The 20,816-nt window shown below is 32.9% G+C and overlaps 2 protein-coding genes across 7 annotated transcripts; one reads left to right on the top strand and one right to left on the bottom strand.

Moving 5' to 3' along the window:
* Positions 1-524: 524 nt before the first annotated feature.
* Positions 525-16,953, bottom strand: LOC108732952 (glutamate synthase [NADH], amyloplastic). 2 transcript variants are annotated; one of them, XM_018463963.2, is made up of 27 exons: positions 16,684-16,953; positions 10,916-11,165; positions 9,041-9,248; positions 8,694-8,986; positions 8,431-8,635; positions 8,150-8,374; positions 7,925-8,089; positions 7,731-7,733; positions 6,962-7,116; positions 6,696-6,897; positions 6,384-6,642; positions 5,976-6,326; positions 5,742-5,923; positions 5,437-5,673; positions 5,179-5,372; positions 4,838-5,009; positions 4,550-4,766; positions 4,254-4,489; positions 3,895-4,199; positions 3,694-3,830; positions 3,388-3,627; positions 2,925-3,329; positions 2,549-2,866; positions 2,069-2,488; positions 1,729-2,009; positions 1,343-1,658; positions 525-1,285 (listed from the first exon to the last, which is right to left on the bottom strand). In XM_018463963.2, exons 2-27 carry the CDS (start codon positions 11,158-11,160, stop codon positions 1,131-1,133), a joined length of 6,126 nt encoding a protein of 2,041 aa, XP_018319465.1. In that variant the 5' UTR covers positions 11,161-11,165; positions 16,684-16,953; the 3' UTR covers positions 525-1,130. The 2 variants fall into 2 exon arrangements, with proteins under 2 accessions (XP_018319465.1, XP_018319466.1); XM_018463964.2 differs by lacking the exon at positions 7,731-7,733.
* Positions 14,447-20,357, top strand: LOC108732955 (decaprenyl-diphosphate synthase subunit 2). Of its 5 annotated transcripts, XM_025980573.1 has the most exons (5): positions 17,963-18,028; positions 18,074-18,322; positions 18,399-18,635; positions 18,748-19,280; positions 19,493-20,357. In XM_025980573.1, exons 4-5 carry the CDS (start codon positions 18,776-18,778, stop codon positions 19,909-19,911), a joined length of 924 nt encoding a protein of 307 aa, XP_025836358.1. In that variant the 5' UTR covers positions 17,963-18,028; positions 18,074-18,322; positions 18,399-18,635; positions 18,748-18,775; the 3' UTR covers positions 19,912-20,357. The 5 variants fall into 5 exon arrangements, with proteins under 5 accessions (XP_025836356.1, XP_025836343.1, XP_018319468.1 ...); XM_025980571.1 differs by lacking the exons at positions 17,963-18,028; positions 18,074-18,322 and adding an exon at positions 14,447-14,464 and having other exon boundaries at positions 18,461-18,635; XM_025980558.1 differs by having other exon boundaries at positions 17,946-18,028; positions 18,093-18,635.
* Positions 20,358-20,816: the final 459 nt, after the last annotated feature.

Genomic DNA, 20,816 nt, shown 5'->3' with positions numbered 1-20,816 from the left:
TGCTTTGATTTATATTGCGATACACAAGACATTTCAGTTCAGAACATGTTCTATAGTATTAACTGATAAGGGCTATCTATAAATACGTCACAATTTTTTCAACTCCCCTTGTCTCACACTAATTAGTTTAATATTATGGTACGATAATTCGCTGTCCCTCTTAATACGACAAAAAATAGCCAAAAGTATGCATCTAAATCTAGTATAGACCAATGAACAGTTAGTTTTATTATATTTTAACTGCGTTTATGATCTCTCTCAAGATAGAAACGTCGTTCATATTTCGTAAATAAAATATTTTTATCATAATAAAGCTTAAAATGTACATTTAAGGTTTGTATATACCATATATCATATTAAATGTTTCGTCATTCTACGTTGATTACAAAATAGGACGGTACTAAAACTTTCATTTCTCTTTAATTTAAAATTGAAAAAAAATATATTTTCATACATTAACTTTACCTCCCTTGAATGCTTATGCATTTAGTGGATGGCCCCAATGGTAATAATAAAAAAACATATTGATTTGCAACATTTATTGTATATTAACAACTATTGTATAATACGATTCGAATTTATTTAAAGTGCGAATACGTTTCATAAATATCTCAACAGTACTTCTAAAGAAAAAAATTGATTTTACAGTCTTCAACAACATCTAGAAATCACATTACGTAGCGTTTTATTTATTATTGTCTTGGAAAAGTTGCTTCGGTCGAGAGTCGGAGTTCAGTACAAAACTACTTCGCCGACCGAGACAAATTTATCGTCAACTTTACGTTTAATACAGGGACAACAAAAAGCCATCAACGATTTGCTCTGATCTTACAACTGGTACCAGCCACAGTTATAATCAAACCATTTCTCAAACAATGAGAATTTCAAATAATAAATACGCTCGTTTTCAACAAACAAGATTTAAGTATAAACAATTAGATAATAATTAAGTAGATGTTAAAAATCGACGCAATAAATGTCCAAGTAAAAACTATTATAAAGCGGATTACTTTCGTTGTACAACTAATTGTAAGAAGGGAATTACCGTGGGCGTTTCCATTAAATGAAAACGATAAAGAATTAGTATCTACCAATCAGCTTAGAAAAGATGAACTACGTCTCAATACAGCTTAAACTGTGCACAACAGCGATATTTGATTCGGTTGGATTATCCCTCCTGCGCCTGATAATACAGATTCTTTGCTTAAGTAAACATCCACTTGTCTAGCAGCTTGTCGACCCTCTGAAATTGCCCAAACAACTAAGGACTGGCCTCGTCGACAATCTGTAAAAGAAATATTTTTTAGTTTTTTAATGATTATGTGAGTATATTATTTCGTACCTCCTGCTGCAAAGACGTTTTCCCTGTTAGTTCTGTAATCTTTGCAATTGAAATTTGATCTTGCATCTAATGTTAGGTCTAATTGATCAGCTATTTGTCTTTCCGGACCTAGAAAACCCATTGCGAGAAGTACCAGGTCTGCTTTGTAAACTTTTTCAGAATTAGGTCTCTCTTCCATTTGCCAACGACCAGATTCGTCTTTCTTCCAGTCAACTAATACTGTACGAACTCCTTCAATATGACCATGCCCATTGTCAATGAATTCTTTTGTCATGATATTAAAAATACGAGGATCTTTGCCAAAACGGACTTTTACCTAATAATAAAATCGAATTATTTGATAATACTTTCGGTAGTAGTAATCATTTTAATATAAATATATTAACCTCTTCGTGGCCGTAGTCTAATTTAAAGATTCTAGGCCACTGTGGCCATGGATTATCCTTGCTTCTTTGTGGTCCTGGCTCTGGTAAAATTTCGAATGTTGTAATCGAAGCAGCACCTTGCCTTAAGGATGTTGCAATACAGTCACAACCAGTGTCACCCCCTCCTATTATAATCACATGTTTATCTTTGGCCAATGGACCTGGCTTGTTACCACCCAACTGTTTGGCTTGCCAGCTTTCTAGGAATTCCATGGCAAAATGAATTCCTCCTAATTGACGACCTATAATGAATGTTATTTTAGTTTTGGTAGTGATAAAATATGGTAGATAGAGAACATACCTGGTAAGGGTAGATCCCTAGGCCACGTCGCTCCTGTACAAAGGACCACAGCATCAAAATCTTCAGATAATTCTTTGGCACTGATATCCTTGCCAACGTTTACATTTATTTTAAATGTAATACCTTCGGCTGCTAAAAGGTCAACTCTTCTTTGAACAACGGTTTTGCTAAGCTTCATGGTTGGAATGCCATACTGAAGGAGTCCTCCAATTCTATCATTTCTTTCAAATACAGTAACATTATGACCAGCTTTATTAAGCTGTTGTGCACAAGCTAATCCGGAAGGTCCACTTCCTACAACGGCCACGTGTTTTCCCGTTCTAATGGGAGGTATTTGTGGGACTATCCAACCTTGTTCGAAGGCATGATCTATAATAGAGCATTCGATGTTTTTGATCGTTACACTAGGTTCGGAAATACCTGCAAACCAAATGTATTATTAATATATTACCAATGTTGGATATGAGGTATTCTATTAACCTAGCACGCAAGCAGCTTCACATGGAGCAGGACAGACACGCCCAGTAAACTCTGGGAAATTGTTTGTTTGCAAAAGTTGGTTTAAGGCTTGGCGCCATTGATTTTGGAAGATAAGAAGGTTCCACTTAGGAATGATATTTCCTAAAGGACAGCCGTGAACATTTGATTGGCAGAAGGGAACACCACATTCCATACATCGGGCTGCTTGAACCCTTAAGCCTTTACGTACGTGAGGGAAATTATAAATTTCATCCCAGTCTTTCATTCGTTTCTCAGGAGGCCTATAAACACTTGTCTCGCGAGGATATTTCATAAAACCTAAGAGTAAAATTACTACGTAACGGGCACTCTGATTATTATTTTTTGAAAACTTTACCTCTTATTTTGTCTAATGCGCGTTCTGCTTTCTTTTGTTCTAAAGTTATATCGGCAACAGAATCTTCGATGTCTTGAATCTTCGGTTCACCATTTGGCACCTTTTGTAGTTGTTCAACTGCGTTTTCTTTTTCTTTAATTACCCTTTGGTATTCATACGGGAAGACTTTAACAAATTCTTTAATGCGCTGGTGGAATTCTTTAATCAGCTGGTCTGCGATAACGCTTCCGGTTAAGTCTCTGAATTCATGTAAAAGCTTTCGGACTAATTCGACGTCTTCTCTCTCGTCTAGTTTACAAAGCTCCACCATTTCTTTATTGCATTTGTTTGGAAATGAGCCATCCAAATCCCATACAAATGCCAAACCTCCCGACATACCAGCCGCAAAATTTCTTCCAGTTAAACCTGTAAAATATATAATATTATTTAGCTGGTTTATTAAATGAAACACGTGGAATGTTACCTAAAATAAGTACAATTCCGCCTGTCATGTATTCACATCCGTGATCGCCTACACCTTCAACAACTGCAATGGCTCCAGAGTTTCGAACAGCAAAGCGTTCAGAAGCAATTCCTCGCATATAAACTCGGCCACTTGTTGCTCCATAAAGACATACGTTACCTGCTATGACATTAAGGTGTGATTCGAACTGAGATGTTTTTGGTGGATAGATAATTATCGTAGCACCTGATAGACCTTTGCCTAGAATAAGAAATAAAAGCTTTTTTTATTACCTACCCCAGTATCTTTTTCTACATTTTCACTTACCCACATAATCGTTAGCATCACCTTCTAAAGTGCATGTTATTCCTTTTGTCAAAAAGGCGCAAAAGCTTTGACCTGCAGAACCTTTTAAAAATATATTAATTTTCTGTCCTTCTGGTAATCCCTCTTCATGGTATTTCCTAAAAAAGTATTATTTGTTGCTAAAACGTTAGAAGAACATAACATCTTTAATGTATTTATTACTTTGAAATATGATAGCTTAATGTCGATCCGAAAGCTCTGCACTCATTATGGATGTTCATTTCAATTGTAATCTCTTTCTCGATACCATCAATTACACCTTTTGACTTTTCAATTAATTGATTGTCTAGTCGTTGTTCTAGTTGGAAATCTTGACTTACAGAACCCCCGACGATGTTCACACCAGGTCTCATATGCAATGCATTTTGTAATATCAGGCTTAAGTTAAGTAACTTAGCTTTTGGTAATCCTTGATCAGATACTTTCAATAGGTCAGTTCGACCTATGAGCTCTTGAAATTTGCGAACCTATAATAATATTATTATGGTTTTCGAATTAATGACTGATTAAGTTATATTTACCCCTAAAGACGCCATATGTTGTCTGACCTCCTCTGCAAGCATAAATAAATAGTTTATTACATGTTCAGGAGCCCCTTTGAATTTTTTGCGAAGAATTGGATCTTGAGTAGCAACTCCAACAGGGCAGGTATTTAAGTGGCACTTTCGCATCATTGTGCAACCTATTACAATGAGAGGAGCTGTACTGAAACCAATCTCGTCTGCTCCTAGTAAAGCTGCTATAACAACGTCGAAGCCTGCACAAATGAATAGTAAATTTTAGTTCTTGCCTTATAGAGCCTTTTAAAAACTGTCACCTGTTCTAATTTGTCCATCAGCTTGCAAAACAACTCGAGATCTTAAGTTGTTAAGAGTTAAAACTTGGTGTGTCTCGGCAATTCCAAGTTCCCATGGAAGTCCTGAATGTTTAATACCTGTCCATGAGCTGGCACCTGTGCCTCCATCGTGTCCAGATACTGTTATGTGCTCTGCTTTACCTTTGGCTACCCCTGAGGCCACAACTCCTACTCCAACCTTGTAAACAAAATTTTGGTATTACAATTGAAGTAAATGTTTACTAATCTTATAAACAGTAGTATAAGTACCTCAGATACAAGTTTCACGGATATTCTAGCGTCAGGATTAGCACATTTCAAGTCATAAATCAGCTCAGCCAAATCTTCGATGGAATAGATGTCGTGGTGGGGAGGTGGTGAGATCAGACCCACCCCTGGAATAGAATGACGTGTCTTTGCTATATCCGGAGATACCTTGTAACTGAGAAGAAATATTTTATTTTACTTTGCCAGGCGTTTGAAAAGCCTTTCTTAAGTTTATCTGTCGGCGTGTTAAATATAATTGACATAGTAAATAAAAATAGAAATGGGTGAGGTCGAAAAGGGCATCTAAATGGGACGTTAATTAAAAATTTAATACTGTTGCTTACCCTGGTAATTCTCCTCCTTCTCCAGGTTTAGCACCTTGAGCCATTTTAATCTGTAAGTCGTCAGAGTGGGCTAAATAGGACGAAGTGACACCAAATCTTCCTGAGGCAACCTGTTTAATCGCAGATCGTCTTTTGGGGTTTAAGTAACGCTCTTCGTCTTCACCTCCTTCACCAGTATTACTTTTACCGCCAACCTGTAGGATGAAAACGACAATTTATTATATACAGTAAAAAAGATATATATATAAATATACTGACCTTATTCATCGCAATTGCTAATGTTTCGTGAGCTTCAATGCTAATGGAACCAAAACTCATAGCACCAGTAGCAAAACGTTTCACTATTTCTGCTGCAGACTCTATTTCGTCTAACGAAAGTGGCTGATCTAAGGTTCGTAATTGCAATCGTCCACGCAACATGCAATTCTTAACCGATTCCATTGTAGCTTCTTTGAATTTCTCGTATGCGGTTTTATTGTTTAATGTTGCTGCTTCCTGAAACATATGTAAAATATAAAATAAGGTTTTACTGAAATTATACATGCAGTGCACATTTTGTTTACCTGTAATGCTGCAATGCTAGCTGGGTCGTTAATATGCTTTTCTCCACCGGCTCTCCAATGATAATTGCCAGGATCTCTGAGCACGTAGCTATCGACATTTAAACAGTAAGTATTGTGGTGTCTTTGAAACGATTCTCCAGCTAAAAGTTCTAGAGTGACACCGCCAATCCGTGATGGAGTTCCTGTAAAATTAACATTAATACAATTTAGTAAACTGGAAATAAAAGTAATCACCTTTGAAACATTTTTCTATGACCTCCTCTGCAAGACCGACAGCCTCGAAAATTTGGGCTCCTTTATATGACTGTAACGTGGATATTCCCATTTTGGCCATTACTTTATTGATGCCTGTTTGCATGGCTTGGGCATAGTTTTGGTAAATGACTTCATCCGTTAAGGAACAGTCGAGAATTCCCTGATCTCTAAGACTAGCTGCTAGTTCCATGGCTAGGTAAGGACAGATAGCATCAGCGCCGTAGCCCAGAAGTACACAAATATGATGTACTTCTCGAGCTTCTCCACTTTCGATAATTAGAGCCACCTTCATTCTGGCACGTGTTTCGATTAAGTGGTGGTGAATTGCCCCTGAAATATAAATCATTTTAAAGATTATAAATGGTATGAATCAGAAAGAAAACTAACCAAGTGCAAGCAAACTGCTAATTGGAATTCTATCCGCACCAGCATTTCGGTCGGATATTATAATTATTTGATGATTCCAACTGGCTTTCTCAGCTTCTTCACAAATAGCATTGAGTCGTGGAGTAAGTCCTTTTGGACAGTCGGATGCAGGGAAAGTTGCGTCGATTGTGTAAGAACACCAACCCCTGTGAGCAGTCTTTTTCAACACATCAATATCCGCGATGGAAAGAATAGGTTGCTTCAACCACAACCGATGAACCTATTGGTAAAAGGGAAGCTAATAAAGGAAAATGTTGAAGAATTGTAACAAACCTGATTTGCACTAGGTTGTAAAATATTGGCCTCGGGTCCAATGGGACACTGTAACGACATTACGTTTTTTTCTCTGAAGGGATCGATTGGTGGATTCGTAACTTGCGCAAAGAGTTGTTTAAAATAGTTGTATGTCAAAGGGGCAAATTCAGAAAGACAAGCTAATGGTTCATCATTACCCATACTCCCCAGGGCTTCTTTTCTGAAAAAGTTTTTTAATTTCAGTATGCCTTATGAGTTACATAAATTTGGGATAATCAACCAACTTGTTATTAATCATAGGCAAAAGTAGCATGTGGATTGTTTCCGTGGTATATCCGTAGAGGGAGAGGCGGGGATCGGCCAATCCACTGGGTTGATATTTGGGCTTTTCAGGATATCCTGCTTTTGTGTGGGCTTCGCGTAATTCTTCCATTGTGATCTGCATTTATTATCAGTTGTGAAAGCAAAAGTTGTGCAGCAGTGTTAAGTAAAGAAATACACAAATATCTATCTAATTTTAAGCTACTACACCACTAACCAACCAAGTTAATTATTTTCAAGTGTTATGTTTTTCATTTTAGATCGACGTACAAATTTTAAAAGGTTTCCTTTATGGCAAATTCTTTTGTTCATTTTATATTCACACTTGAGACAAACAATGGTAAAGTATCTACAAACTTTGATTTCGTATTTAAACAAAAAAGTTTGCCAAGAGGTAAAAAATCAAATTTTTTAATAGACACATGCGAAAAACTTTAAAACGTATGTCCTCTAAGCTTAAAAACGCGCAATAGTAGATACATGTATAACTATTTTAAAGTAATACACCATACATAAATTTTTTACAGAATAGGATATGATTGTGCAGACGAGAAAGAAATATTGTTTGTTTTGCATGTTAAGTTATTCTACTTTCACTACTTGATGTCTGATTGCAAGTTTAATAACGTAAATAAATTTGTGATTGTTAGGTGCATGTGATAAAAAGCGGGAAAGAAATCCTCTGCAAGAAAAAAATAAGCTTTTCTAAAAACAGGTTGCTATACCACTCACCATCTGTTGATGCCAACATGCAAAATAGATAAAATGTCAATTAATCTCAGTATTTTCATTTTTATATTTTTGTTATTTCTATCGATAATACCAAATTCTTGCAATGAGTACATGACAATAATAAATAAGTTAATAGTGTTGCTGTCTGCTGAAAGTAAATGCCAATGAAAAAGAAAAACTGTTTGGTATCTCACCTTTTCCTTAAGCCACTTGGAATGTTCTCTTGATTGCGCTATGTGGTTCTTGATGTCGACGTCTTGAATGAATTTCTTTTCTTGCGTATCAATTAATAACATACGTCCAGGTTTCAGACGGCTTTTGTGTATTACATCGGCTGGGTCAACATCATAAACTCCTACCTGTAAGTAAAATAATTATATAATTTTTTCAATATTATATATATATGAATCTGTACTTACTTCACTTGCCATTACTAGAATATTTCCCTTGCAAACGTAAAATCTTGATGGTCTTAAACCGTTCCTGTCTAAAATGGCCCCAATATAGCGACCATCAGTAAACGAAATAAGAGCGGGACCATCCCAAGGCTCCATAGTGCAAGCTGCCCAATGGTAGTAGTCTCTTTTTTCCTGGGACATTGTTAAATCGTTTTGCCAGGCTTCAGGGACCATTGTCATGATTGCCTAAAATGAAATTGAACGATCGTTTCTATTTGCAATCATATTTTTTTTGTTTGTACCTCTGGTAATGGTCTTTTTCCAACTCTCACAAGGAATTCTAGAACACAATCAACAGAACCACTGTCAGATAAATTGGGCTCTACTACGGGATAAAGTGTCTGCAATTTGTCTCCAAATTCTTCATTTTTCATTACACCCTCTCTAGCTTTCATGTAATTCACATTTCCTCTTAATGTGTTAATTTCCCCGTTATGTGCAATCATTCTGAAAAAAAAATTCGTAATTACCCTTATTATAATTCTATTCCAAACAGATACCATACCTTAGAGGATGAGCCCTCTCCCAACTGGGAAATGTATTTGTCGAAAATCTCGTGTGTACTAAAGCCAAATAGGTATCGTACAATGGGTTTTTAAGATCGTCAAAGTAGGTCCACAATTGTTCTGATGTTAATTGACCTTTATAAACAATTATCTTTCGACTAAGGGAGCAGATATAGAAGCGTCTTCCTGGCGCTGGAATGGTGTGGCTCGCTCTTTTACGAAGAATGAAGAATTGAACATCCAATTGCTCTTCGGTTAAAGAATTATCGTCATTTTTGAATGTAATGAATACCTTAAAAGTGATGGATTAATTTTTGATAGTTGAGAATGACTCAATTCTAATTACCTGGCGCATAAAGGGTTCGGAATTTTTGGCAACTTGTCCAATGGTGGAATTGTTAATAGGCACTGTCCGCCACGCGAGAACTTTCATTTGAAGCTCGTCTGCAAGAGCTTCGAACTTTTTCTCGGACTCTTGATGATGCAATTTATCCAGGAAGAATATGCCAGTTGCATATTTTCCAAATGCGGGAATTGTAATACTTTGCTCATCTCTGCAATTAATTAATTAATTTATATCAAAGGGCCACAATAATTGTTTTATACTATTGAAAACATATTATATTTTTATCAAAACTGTGCAAGCAAATCGAAAGTTGCAAACACAAACATAATTATGCTGTTAGTCATGCAAGTGTACATACACACTAAATTAATGTTATCTATGCATAAGACCATTATAAAAATGAACTATAAAACCGTGCCTCTATAATATATTCCTGAAACGTAAGCAACATCCACTTTTATTACATAAGAAATCCTCGGCTGTGTAACTAGATAGCCATCAAAACAGATACGCATAATAATACCCACTTTGTGATCGGTATTCGATATCATTAATACAATACTTCGTGGTTTAATAAAAACAACTCCAATTTCATACAAATTACCTCAGTTTTGTTATTGATTTTTTCACGAAGTTAAAGAAAATATACAAAAACTATTTTTTATTGTTATCATTTCAAGGCAAATAATAAAAACCTACTTTTATAAAAACAGTTGAAAAATATTCTACCTTGCAGAAATTAGCAAATAAACTTATAGTCGCATAGGTACATTATTTAAACAGTTTAAAATGTTTTTGTAAGCCCGTTCTGAAATTAAATCAGAAATTTCCATAGTCTATTTCTTCATATCAAACAAATGCAGATAGAATAAATTTTACATTATTTAAACAAAATAATTGTGACCCATGACGTTTTGATATTTTAATTGGTTATTATTTTTGTTTGTTTTTTTTTAAATCATCAATTAATGAGGTTTTAGGAATAATTGAATAAAAAATACGCCTAATTTTAACACGCGTAAAAACATAACAGAAACTTTATTTGCATTTAATTCGATCATTCAGATTCACAGGAAGATATTTTTGGAAAATGTTTTGAATACCGGCTTCTTAACTGTAATGTTATGTAAATATTGATTTTTTCCTAGTAAACTGTATAAAATAGTATAAATATAATGTTCTTGAAAAGTCAGTTAATCAAGTAGAGAAAACGTAAGGGGAATTTAGACAATAAATATAACATTTTACAGTTTTCAATAGAATACTTTCAATTGGATAATTAGTAAGATAAGTTAACACATTTAGATCACACATAATAATCGAAATCGTTATCGCTACTAAGGGATCTATTTATTTTACTCGTTACATAATATATGCATATTAATTTTGCATTATTAGACCTTGGGGTTTTCGTAAAATGTTAGAATAAAATTATAAATAATCTCGGATTTTCCGCAACATTTGGAATGATATGCAACTTTTATCTAGTAACAACCAGGAAACAAACTTTAAAAATATAAAACAGTTTTTAATAAACTTTTATTTAGCGCCAGAAAGCACCCTCTTATATTCCTTACCATGAAGCACTATTTTGTACAGTGCTCCACATTCGGGATTAGGATAGGAATAAGGGATTCGCTTATCCGACGTTTCGCCACGACTGACATTCTCATGGAACTTAGTGCAGTAGTAATGCCCTTTACTGCAGTTGTACTGATAACAACCACGCCTGGTGGAGAGAGAAACGTCGGATAAACGACCCCGTGGAGGAGAATAATTCTAGACGATAGCTTTCAAAAGAAAAAGAATTTACAAGTTGGTCTAAGATAAAAATAAATACTGCTTCGCGTCTGTAATTTATAATTAGGATCATACCTTAAAATTGCATAATAATACTCGTGTGGTATGGCTGTTAAAACTCCAGCACCATCTCCAGTATCGTTATCACAGGCGCATGCTCCTCTGTGGTTCATAGCAATAGCCAGACGCTGGGCATCTTGCACAATTTTGTAAGACCGCTGACCATCTATAGCTGCTATAAATCCTACACCACATGCCTCTTTTTCTAAACTGGGATCATACAAACCTTGACCAGGTGGAGGTTGCCACGGTTCTGCCATGTATTCTGGAACGTGAGAAAAAATTACTTTAATCGTTGTCTTTAATAAGTGCATAACCCAACCCAGCCAGTTTAAAAATATGGTCCACTTATTAGCTACGCAATTGTACATACATCATAATTTTGTTGCATTGGATGTAATTTACTTGGTTAAATATTATATATAAAAGAAATTATGAATGCTGTCAGCACAGGGTAAAGTCGTATTACGTAGTTACTATCAGCAATTTCTTATGCTGAAGTGTACGATGTGTTGCATACTTATTTACAAACAATTCCTTTAAATTTATTATTTTTTTCAACAATTTTGAGCACAAAGAAAGTAGTTAAAATTGTTCACAAAAGTGAATTTCGACCACTTGAAGCAATGGTGCTATCAGTGACTGATAGGGGGGAATAACTACTATTATATAAAATATAAAGTATTTATACGAGTATAGGACCAAAAATTAACATAGTGTAGTTGATGTTGTGTAGGTAGGTATTGAATTGTTCTACGACAATAACTCTCTAAACGCATATTGTATTTTGTTTATATTTTTATTATGGAACTATAGTGCGCATTATTATTTTATCACCTTTTTTCTAAATAAAGAACCTTCGATATTTATCTGTCATTTCAATTTTATTAACTTGTTACTTGTTACTAAACTATTGTTTCAGTGGGTATTAGGGGCAAGGCTATATACAGATAGAGTTGTGTCGAAAATTGTAGGACTAGACGATTTTCTATTTGTACACTGTAGGCATTCTGTTTAGTATTTGAAAACAATTATCACGGAAATGTTTGAATATGACATGCTATAAAGTTTTATATCTAATATAGTGCTTTTTTAAAATGTTTATAACAGTTTATATAGTCGTAGCCATTTTTAACACCTTTAGCATTGTTTTTATTAGACTTGTAAATCATAAAAACAAAATGTGAGACCTTTAAACTTTTACATGCTGCAATAATGTGTAAGATAATTATTTATTACGAATAATGTTAATTTATAGAAAAAAAGGTTTACAATCTAATCGTACTGACTGCAGAAAAACCAACTTTTTTTATCACATTTTTACAAAAAGTTTGACCTATTTTAGCACAGTAATTATACTAAATAAGTTACGGAGTCAATAAACTTAAAAAAAAATTAATGTCAAAGTTAATTTACGTAAACGGTTGATTGAAACATAGGGATTGAAGAGATATAATATTGTTTATAAATAAATTTAGTAATGTTTACGTCATTAAGAAATTTTAATTAACGTGAAGAATCTGCATATAAATACGTTGTAAATAGTCTTATTAAAGATTAGAAGCATTTCCGCTGAACTAATTAGAGTGGTAATATCTGGTTTGTCCGGGAATCATATTCGCAATAGTTCATGTATAACATTTTTTCAGTCATCTCTTTCAAGTTTTTAGTGTTTAATAAATGTTTTAGAATAATTGTCACTTACTGAAAATTTCAAATTTTTATTCTGGCAGTAGTGAAATGAAAAGGTTAGAAGCGTTCGAAATGTGGTGTTATAGGCGAATGATGAAGATATCGTGGGTAGAAAAGGTTAGAAATGAAGAGGTATTAGAAAGAATAGAAGAACAGGGGCTCTATGGAAGTCAATAAAAAATAGGCGAGATAGGTTGGTAGGACACCTTCTTAGGCATGAAGGTCTAGTCAGAGACTTATTAGAGGCAGAAACAGGAGTTAGGAGGGGTAGAGGTAGACCTAGATTAGATTACTGCTCGCAAATAGTTAAGCATGTAGGCTGTTCTAGTTTTAGGGAAATGCGAAGTTTAGCTCAGGATAGGAAAGAGTAGGACACGTACCTCCAGTGTCCAATCAGTCTTAGGACTTTATGATGATGATGAGTGAAATGAAAATACAAAAAGTATTTTGCATTATTCTACGCTCATTAATTAATTTTGTGAAGATTGGGGAAGCGCATAATCTTTAACTAGACGATATAGTAATCTTCAGTTATAGAAACAAATTTCAATTCAATTTTTCAAATCAGTGCTAAATAATGAAATTGAATCGAGAAACTTGTAAATACCTACAGTATCAGTAAAAACTTGTTAAAAGCAACTACGTAATTTAAATTTAATTTTTATATCTACGATTTTTTATTTGTCAGATTTTTGTGAAATCGTTTTATATAGGCACATAAATTTCCAATATTATTATATATACTTTTGTAAACAGTAATAATCCGATTAGTACGTAAGTTAGTAGCTGCTTACATTGAGATTTACAAAAGGATTAACTAACACTTAAACGATAAAACGTAATACAAAAAAAAACATATATTCAAGAAAGTTAAATTTTAAAATGTGAAGCAAGCTTCTTGCCTGCTTCTTACTTGCATTTTTTTTAATTGGATAAAACTGCTGCTAGTTTGAGAACTCTAATAAACAAAATTATTAATTGTACAAATTGCGGTAACTTATTGACAATGGTGGGTAAAGTAAAACGCATTTGTGTTAAAAAGCTTGCAATGTTTATCGACAAGAAAAGGTAGATAACGGACCTACTTGTATTGAACCCAATTTCTACACGTATTTAAGTAGGTACATACTCGAATTTAGTAAAAATATTAGCAACTTTAGGTAGTATATAAATTGTGTGTATATTTACCAATTCACTTTTCATAATTTAATTTTGTTAGACCACTACGTAACACGTAAAAAAATACTAATGATTAGTGCAACTTTTTATCGCAGAAAATTAGACACCCACGTGAAGTTTTTGTATATTTGTACATTATATTTTGTTACATAGGTATTAAGAAACTAAAGTTGTTAAGTATACCATCCTCACATTAAAACAAGCAAGAATATCACTTAGTTTTGATTTTTGTCTTTTGATGAAAAATTTGGGTTAAAGGTCTATTAATTCAGGGACATTTTCATGAAAACTTATTTTAATTTATTGGTAGATTAAATAAAATGTGTAACATACTATTATTTATTAAAGAATACGGTAAAATTTATTAAACTAAGAGATCAAAATTTTATAATAAAGGTAAGGGTTAAGTCGTAAAATACATTCACAAATAAGGAGGAGGGAGGGGTATTGCTTAACGTGAACAGATAGGACAAGGGGGTGGGGGGTCTAAGGGAATGTGACGTTCGAAGTTCATAAATTTGATTTTATTGATTTTCTTAACTTGGTAGTTCTTAAAATTTTTCATTACAATAGAAAGTCATTCTCATTGATATTTTTAATAATAAGAAATCGTGACGGAATATTTGTTAGAGGGTTGCTAAAAGTGTGACTTAGCGTGACGAAGGGGAGGAGTCCAAAAAAGTAAAATTCTGAGTGAGTAACTTTTTGGGGGGCTAAAATTGTTTATTTTTACAGCACCTACAACAGTAACACATGCTTTTTTTTTATTTATCAAGGTGATGCTACATCATAAATATTTATAAGACGTTTTAAATTAAGATAGCGAAATATTATACAAAAGTATCGAATATTGTAAGAATCCGGTAAAAACGAAAAGTAAAGAAAAACTTTTGGTATTTCGAATTTGTACGGCTTCATATTATACGAGACAAATGAAGGTCTTAATCTGGACATATTCAATAAAAAATCGCATTATTTGTTAGAACAGCTTCAAAAACAAAAAAAAAAGATGCGATGCATCAGTTACATAATTCTATACTGGCATATAGGAGCATTCTTGTACTCGTGGATCGATTTATTTTGTGGATTAATTAATTATCTATCTGCGCAGAATATCACGGTCACGGTCAACTGTGTTTATCGACCATTATTTTTACCTATACACCAATTTTTTAATTTATACAATGAAATGCAAAAAAACGAAAGTAAAATAAAAACAAAGTGAATTTTGCTGTCTTTCCCTAGTAAACTTTAATTTTTAATGCCTTCCGAAAAACAAATCAATAAATAATAATAAATAGATAAATATATACGTTCCAATAAATTGTCTACTGCATAAAACGTTATAATGTATGTTGTTTGTACCAACTTGCGCACCCAGTAATTAAAGATTTATTCTTNAATGTAGAGGTAGGCAACCCTTTCTTCTTAACTGAGAGACGGGAGTACATACGTGTATCCACTATCCATGATTTAAATGCTAAATGGCATATTATTATTATTATGATTGTATGTTTGTGTTTAGAGTATAAAATTTGATTATATTATTGTTTATTGTATTTAAATTTTGTCTGACTAACAATAAGTGGATTTTAGTGGGTTTTCTAAAAATTGTAGAATCTAGTTAAAGTGTTTTAATTAATTAAGCGCACCAAAATAAAACTAGAAATAGAAATAGAATAGAAATACTATTATACACCATAAAGAGAAATTAGTTCATGTATTACGTAATTTTTAGCTGTATTTTAAGGGTTTAATGGACGGTATTACTGACATCAGCGAATAATTATTCTGCGAAAATGTTTAGTTGTAAACGGAAAAATTTGCGAAATATGATTGAAGATTTGTTATCTAAATTGCTCCTTGCTTGTGGGATGCCGACGGTCTATAGTAAACAGACATGCGGAGAAACGATGATAATTGTTATTATCACACTTGCTAGTGTTTTTTCCTAAACACACATTTTACTGATTTACAAATCAAAGTATGCAAAAGAGAATTCTTTTATGATTGTTGTTCTATTATTTTGAAAAACTAAATAAATAGAAGGTAAGTTGGTATTGTGCACAAAAGAAAAAAGAGAGGACAGTTGATGGGTTCCTAAAAAAGGTAATGGGACCTGTTATGGTTCCTATAAAACTGAAAGGAAATTGCTTGAATTAAACAATTGAAACATTGAAAATTTTGAAATGTTCATTTCCTGTTTTTTTACCATAAGTAATCGAAAAGTGCCGCAAGTTTTATTGATACGTTTGCAATTATATGGCTCTATAAAATTCGTTGCAATTTGATTAGAACAGTTTATGACTTTGGCCTTATGTATTAGGTACAGTACAGGTTTTATAAAATACTGTCATATTCACAATACGCGCCTTGAGAGTTGCCAAATTGGATCGGTGCCAAAATCTTTACACGAAGATAAATCTTAACTGAATTCATAGACATTAAGTATGCGTAAAATTTCACTACTATTGTTGATATAAACTTTTTTAGCGTTAGCTTGCAAATTATTAACAGTTTGTTAATAAATAAAATCATCGTGAATAACGTTTTTACAAATTTCTAATTCAAATATTTATTTTGGGTGCGTAACACCAAGCGAAACTATCGATTATATTTCACTTTACTTGCGCAAACTCTACCCGCATGTGTGAATGGTTTCGTGGGAAGCGATTTTTTTTATCGTTATTTTTTTCTATTCTTGCCGATTGCTTGCTTGTACTATCACAAAAGCAATTAAAGCGTTCGTAAAATTTACTGACGTGTGCGTTGATAAAGATTAATTAAAAGCCCGCAGATAATTACTTTATAGAGCCGCTTTTTAATAATTTATTCATTTATTATTTGAACAAATGCATTATTTATAGAAATAATTTGTATTCAGCTACGCTAGGTGGATGAACTGTGCTTACCAATAATTCCTTCGACTTTGTTAGCTGCTCACTTTTTGATTCGAAATAAATGACGATTGTTAAATTGGAACTTATTTAAAGAAAAAAGTTTCTAGATTCACAGGATAATTGACTCGATATTATTGATTATATGTCGCCCTGATGCTGCCTGTATTAATCCTTCGGTACAAACGTAGTATCCCAAGCATAGGCGAATATAGTTCGTATTTTTAAGTAACACGACCAACTCGTACGGCTACTACTTCGAGAATAACTTGCGCATGTTGTCTTTATACCGTTTTCCATTTGCGCAACACGCTTCAAATTATTGATGTTAATCTTTCTCAGTCTGTTTTAAGAATTTATCCTATTTGTCTCTCTCATGGATTTTAACAACATTTAAAGTTTGTAAAAATTCTTGCAAGTTGCGATAAATCGTGTGCAGAGAACTTATCTATGACAGAGAATGTGCAAAGGTTCAAAGGACAAAGGAATCCCAAATCCTACGTAATTTTGCATAGACACTCTCACAATAACATGAACAACTTTGACTATCAACCTTTTTTTAATATATGTAAATGTTATCAATTAAATAACTATTGTTTGTACCTTACATTGTCTAGTTCACATTAATTAATAGTAGTTACTGTAAATTAACGAAGAATATAAATTAAAGTACTGCGTAATATTTACTTTTGCTAAAATTTAACCCCATATCTCTTAGGTTTGTTAAACTTTTATAAAATAAGCCACCAAACTTGATAAAGCTACAATGGAAAAATGTTTATAAGCAAAAAAGTTATTTAAACTTATTAAATACGCAATATTTGTTAATAAATATAACCGAGATAGATTTGATTTTTATTTTTCAAAAGTAATTAACACAGCAATATACGTCACATTCACGTGACTTTAATTTACGATATAAATGCAAAATTTTATTATAATTATTAAACACCTTAAAAATTCACCCGTTACTTTAGATATCACATGAGGGTTTATTAATATTCCTATCTATATGACATTACAACGCAAGAAGAAAAAACTTTTCATAAAGATAAAGTTATATGTATGGATTATATTGTAATAACAAACAATAAACAAAGCAGTAATGTTAATAAAAAAATCTAGTTGAACATTATCTTTATTACAATTATGTAATGCTATTTTTTAAAAATGTAGAGGTAGGCAACCCTTTCTTCTTAACTGAGAGACGGGAGTACATACGTGTATCCACTATCCATGATTTAAATGCTAAATGGCATATTATTATTATTATGATTGTATGTTTGTGTTTAGAGTATAAAATTTGATTATATTATTGTTTATTGTATTTAAATTTTATGATAATTTGAAAATCATGCTTGTAAGTATATTAAAATTTAGCATTTTACTAACACTGTATTTGAAGATATTCTTGTTATTTACAGAACCTCCTTTAAAAAAATAAGTTCAAAAGTTGTACCCATTAATGCATCTTTAAATTGTTTTGGTTATTTGAAACGAGTTTTCTAATTTACATTTTATATCCTCTCCACCAATTAGTTCGTGTTTTGCATATTTAACAACCCAGAAAATGTAGAGGGGCTCAAAAAGGATGCTAACTTTCTCTAACCTACTTTATTTAATGTTGAGCAGAACTAGCTAAAAAATATTACTGGTACATTTAAAATGATTTTACCTAAGCTCTTTGTATCAATTTTTAATAACAACAACAACTATAGAGCATGTTTTAGTTTCACTAGTTTAAATTATATTAATCGGAAAATTAATACTACTCATTTTCACCATGCAAAAGTGGCCCAGTACCAGAAACCTGATTGGAATAGAGCTGTAAGTGAGGCTGAAAAAATTGTTGGGTATCCAACATCATTTCTAAGCCTCAGATGGCTACTAAGTGACGAAATAGCAAATGTAGCTCTTCATCTTCGCAAGCTGGTGGGATCCAACCATCCTCTTCTAAAGACAGCAAAGTAAGTGTCTTTAAGTATCCTTTTTATATAAAATATTCTATACTCTTACTTTTATTTTTAACTATTCTTTAAGTAAGGAGCTATTATGTTAATTTGCTATTTATTTCTATAGAGGACTTTTGTACAATGGCAAAAACAATATGCAAGCCTGGGGCCTTATTGTCCTATTGGTTTCCAAAGCTGCTGGACATGCTAAAAATATTCCCGACTTAGAACAAGACAAAGCTGCAGGAGTTCTTCATAGTCAGAGAGCATTAGCAGAAGTAACAGAAATGATTAGAACCTCCCATTTAGTTCACAAAGGTCTTGTAAATTTACAAGAAACCGTTGAAGACTCTGCCAACATGTTATTTGGAAATAAGATTGCTCTATTAAGTGGGGACTATTTGTTGTCAAACAGTTGTGTGGAACTAGCTGGGCTACGTAATCAGGAATTGGTTGAATTAATGAGCTCTGCTGTTAGAGATTTAGCAGAGGCCGAATTTGTGGGTCCCAGAGATAAACAGAACAATCCATTACCTGCCAGGCCACGTGCACAACATGAATACAAGCAGTTCAATGAAAATGGTATTGAACCATTAGTAGTACAGGAAGCACTTGGTAATGCACAAGCTGAGTGGACTCTTAGAAATGTATTGAATGCTGGTAAGTAGACTTTATTAAGTCAGTTTTGCGTCTGTACATTTTTTACATGAGAATATATGTTTTGATCTACAAGGGGGACTTAGAGGTACTTAACTTAAAAAGCCTCTAACTTTTTATGTATCTCTTAATTTTTTTATAATTGATAAATAATATGTCTTTCAAATTCTCCAAAACATTTAACTTGTCTAATTGTAGTTTTCTTTATTTAATAGGCAGTTTATTGGGTAAGTCATGTCAGGGTACCCTTAAATTGGCTGGTCATCCTACAGAATTACAAGAACAGGGCTATTTGTTTGGTAAACATCTAGCTTTAGCCTGGCAGGCTTGTCTAGATCGCGAACCATTTTTGCAAGGCAGTTCGGGCCCATTTAGTCTTGTTTGTGGACCTGTAATGTTTCATTTACAACATGATCCAACTCTATATGAAGAAATTTTGAAAGGAAAAGACGATGTTAACGATGTCGATTATGATTTAATCCGCAAGGTTGTAAATGAAGGACCTGGTCTTGATAAGACTCAAGAACTTCAGAGTCAACATTCTCAAAGTGCTCTCGATGTTTTGAACCAGTTGCCCTCATCTGATGCCCGGACAGCTTTAGCAAATATTATTGCAGCCATACAGGATATTTGAAGTACATAGAAAAGGGAAAATGGGAAGACAGATAGGTATTGTAAATGTTAAAAATTATGGTCACTTGTTATTGTTAAATTATATCGTTCTTTGATATTTAATAATTTAATAACTTTTTATGATGCTCAAAAAACTTAATTAGGGGGTCTGACAGGGTAAAATGGTGAAATTTATCCTCAAATTGATCTTTTACGAGAAACTCTTCAAGTTTTAACTTTCAAATTACTTCATAGGCTTTTTAAACGATTTTGCTAACTTTTTGAGTTATATAGAAGCTTTATTAAAACTGCAACAGATTGGGATAATTTTAAGGGTGCAATTTTTAAAAATTAGGTAATCTTTTGCCCTGAAGTTTTTTCAGAATTTTAGAAGCAGATCATTGAAAACGATTAAAGCTCATTTTTAAGATTAATTTGTACTGTGAGTTTGTGTTTTTGATGGCGTTTTTTTTTNTCGAAAAATATTTGATATATTAATTGATAATTCAAAACTCGAATTGAGTATTATTATTTTTATAGTAAATTTGTGCAGTGTATTTACACACTGTCTATTTCAGGTTTGTTTTTATTCTATCGTTCTTTGATATTTAATAATTTAATAACTTTTTATGATGCTCAAAAAACTTAGTTAGGAGGTCTGACAGGGTAAAATGGTGAAATTTATCCTCAAATTGATCTTTTACGAGAAACTCTTCAAGTTTTAACTTTCAAATTACTTCATAGGCTTTTTAAACGATTTTGCTAACTTTTTGAGTTATATAGAAGCTTTATTAAAACTGCAACAGATTGGGATAATTTTAAGGGTGCAATTTTTAAAAATTAGGTAATCTTTTGCCCTGAAGTTTTTTCAGAATTTTAGAAGCAGATCATTGAAAACGATTAAAGCTCATTTTTAAGATTAATTTG

Source organism: Agrilus planipennis, unplaced genomic scaffold, assembly GCF_000699045.2.
Source record: "Agrilus planipennis isolate EAB-ADULT unplaced genomic scaffold, Apla_2.0 scaffold22, whole genome shotgun sequence".
Taxonomy (NCBI): Eukaryota; Metazoa; Arthropoda; class Insecta; order Coleoptera; family Buprestidae; genus Agrilus; species Agrilus planipennis.
This window is presented reverse-complemented; position numbering and strand designations above follow the sequence as displayed.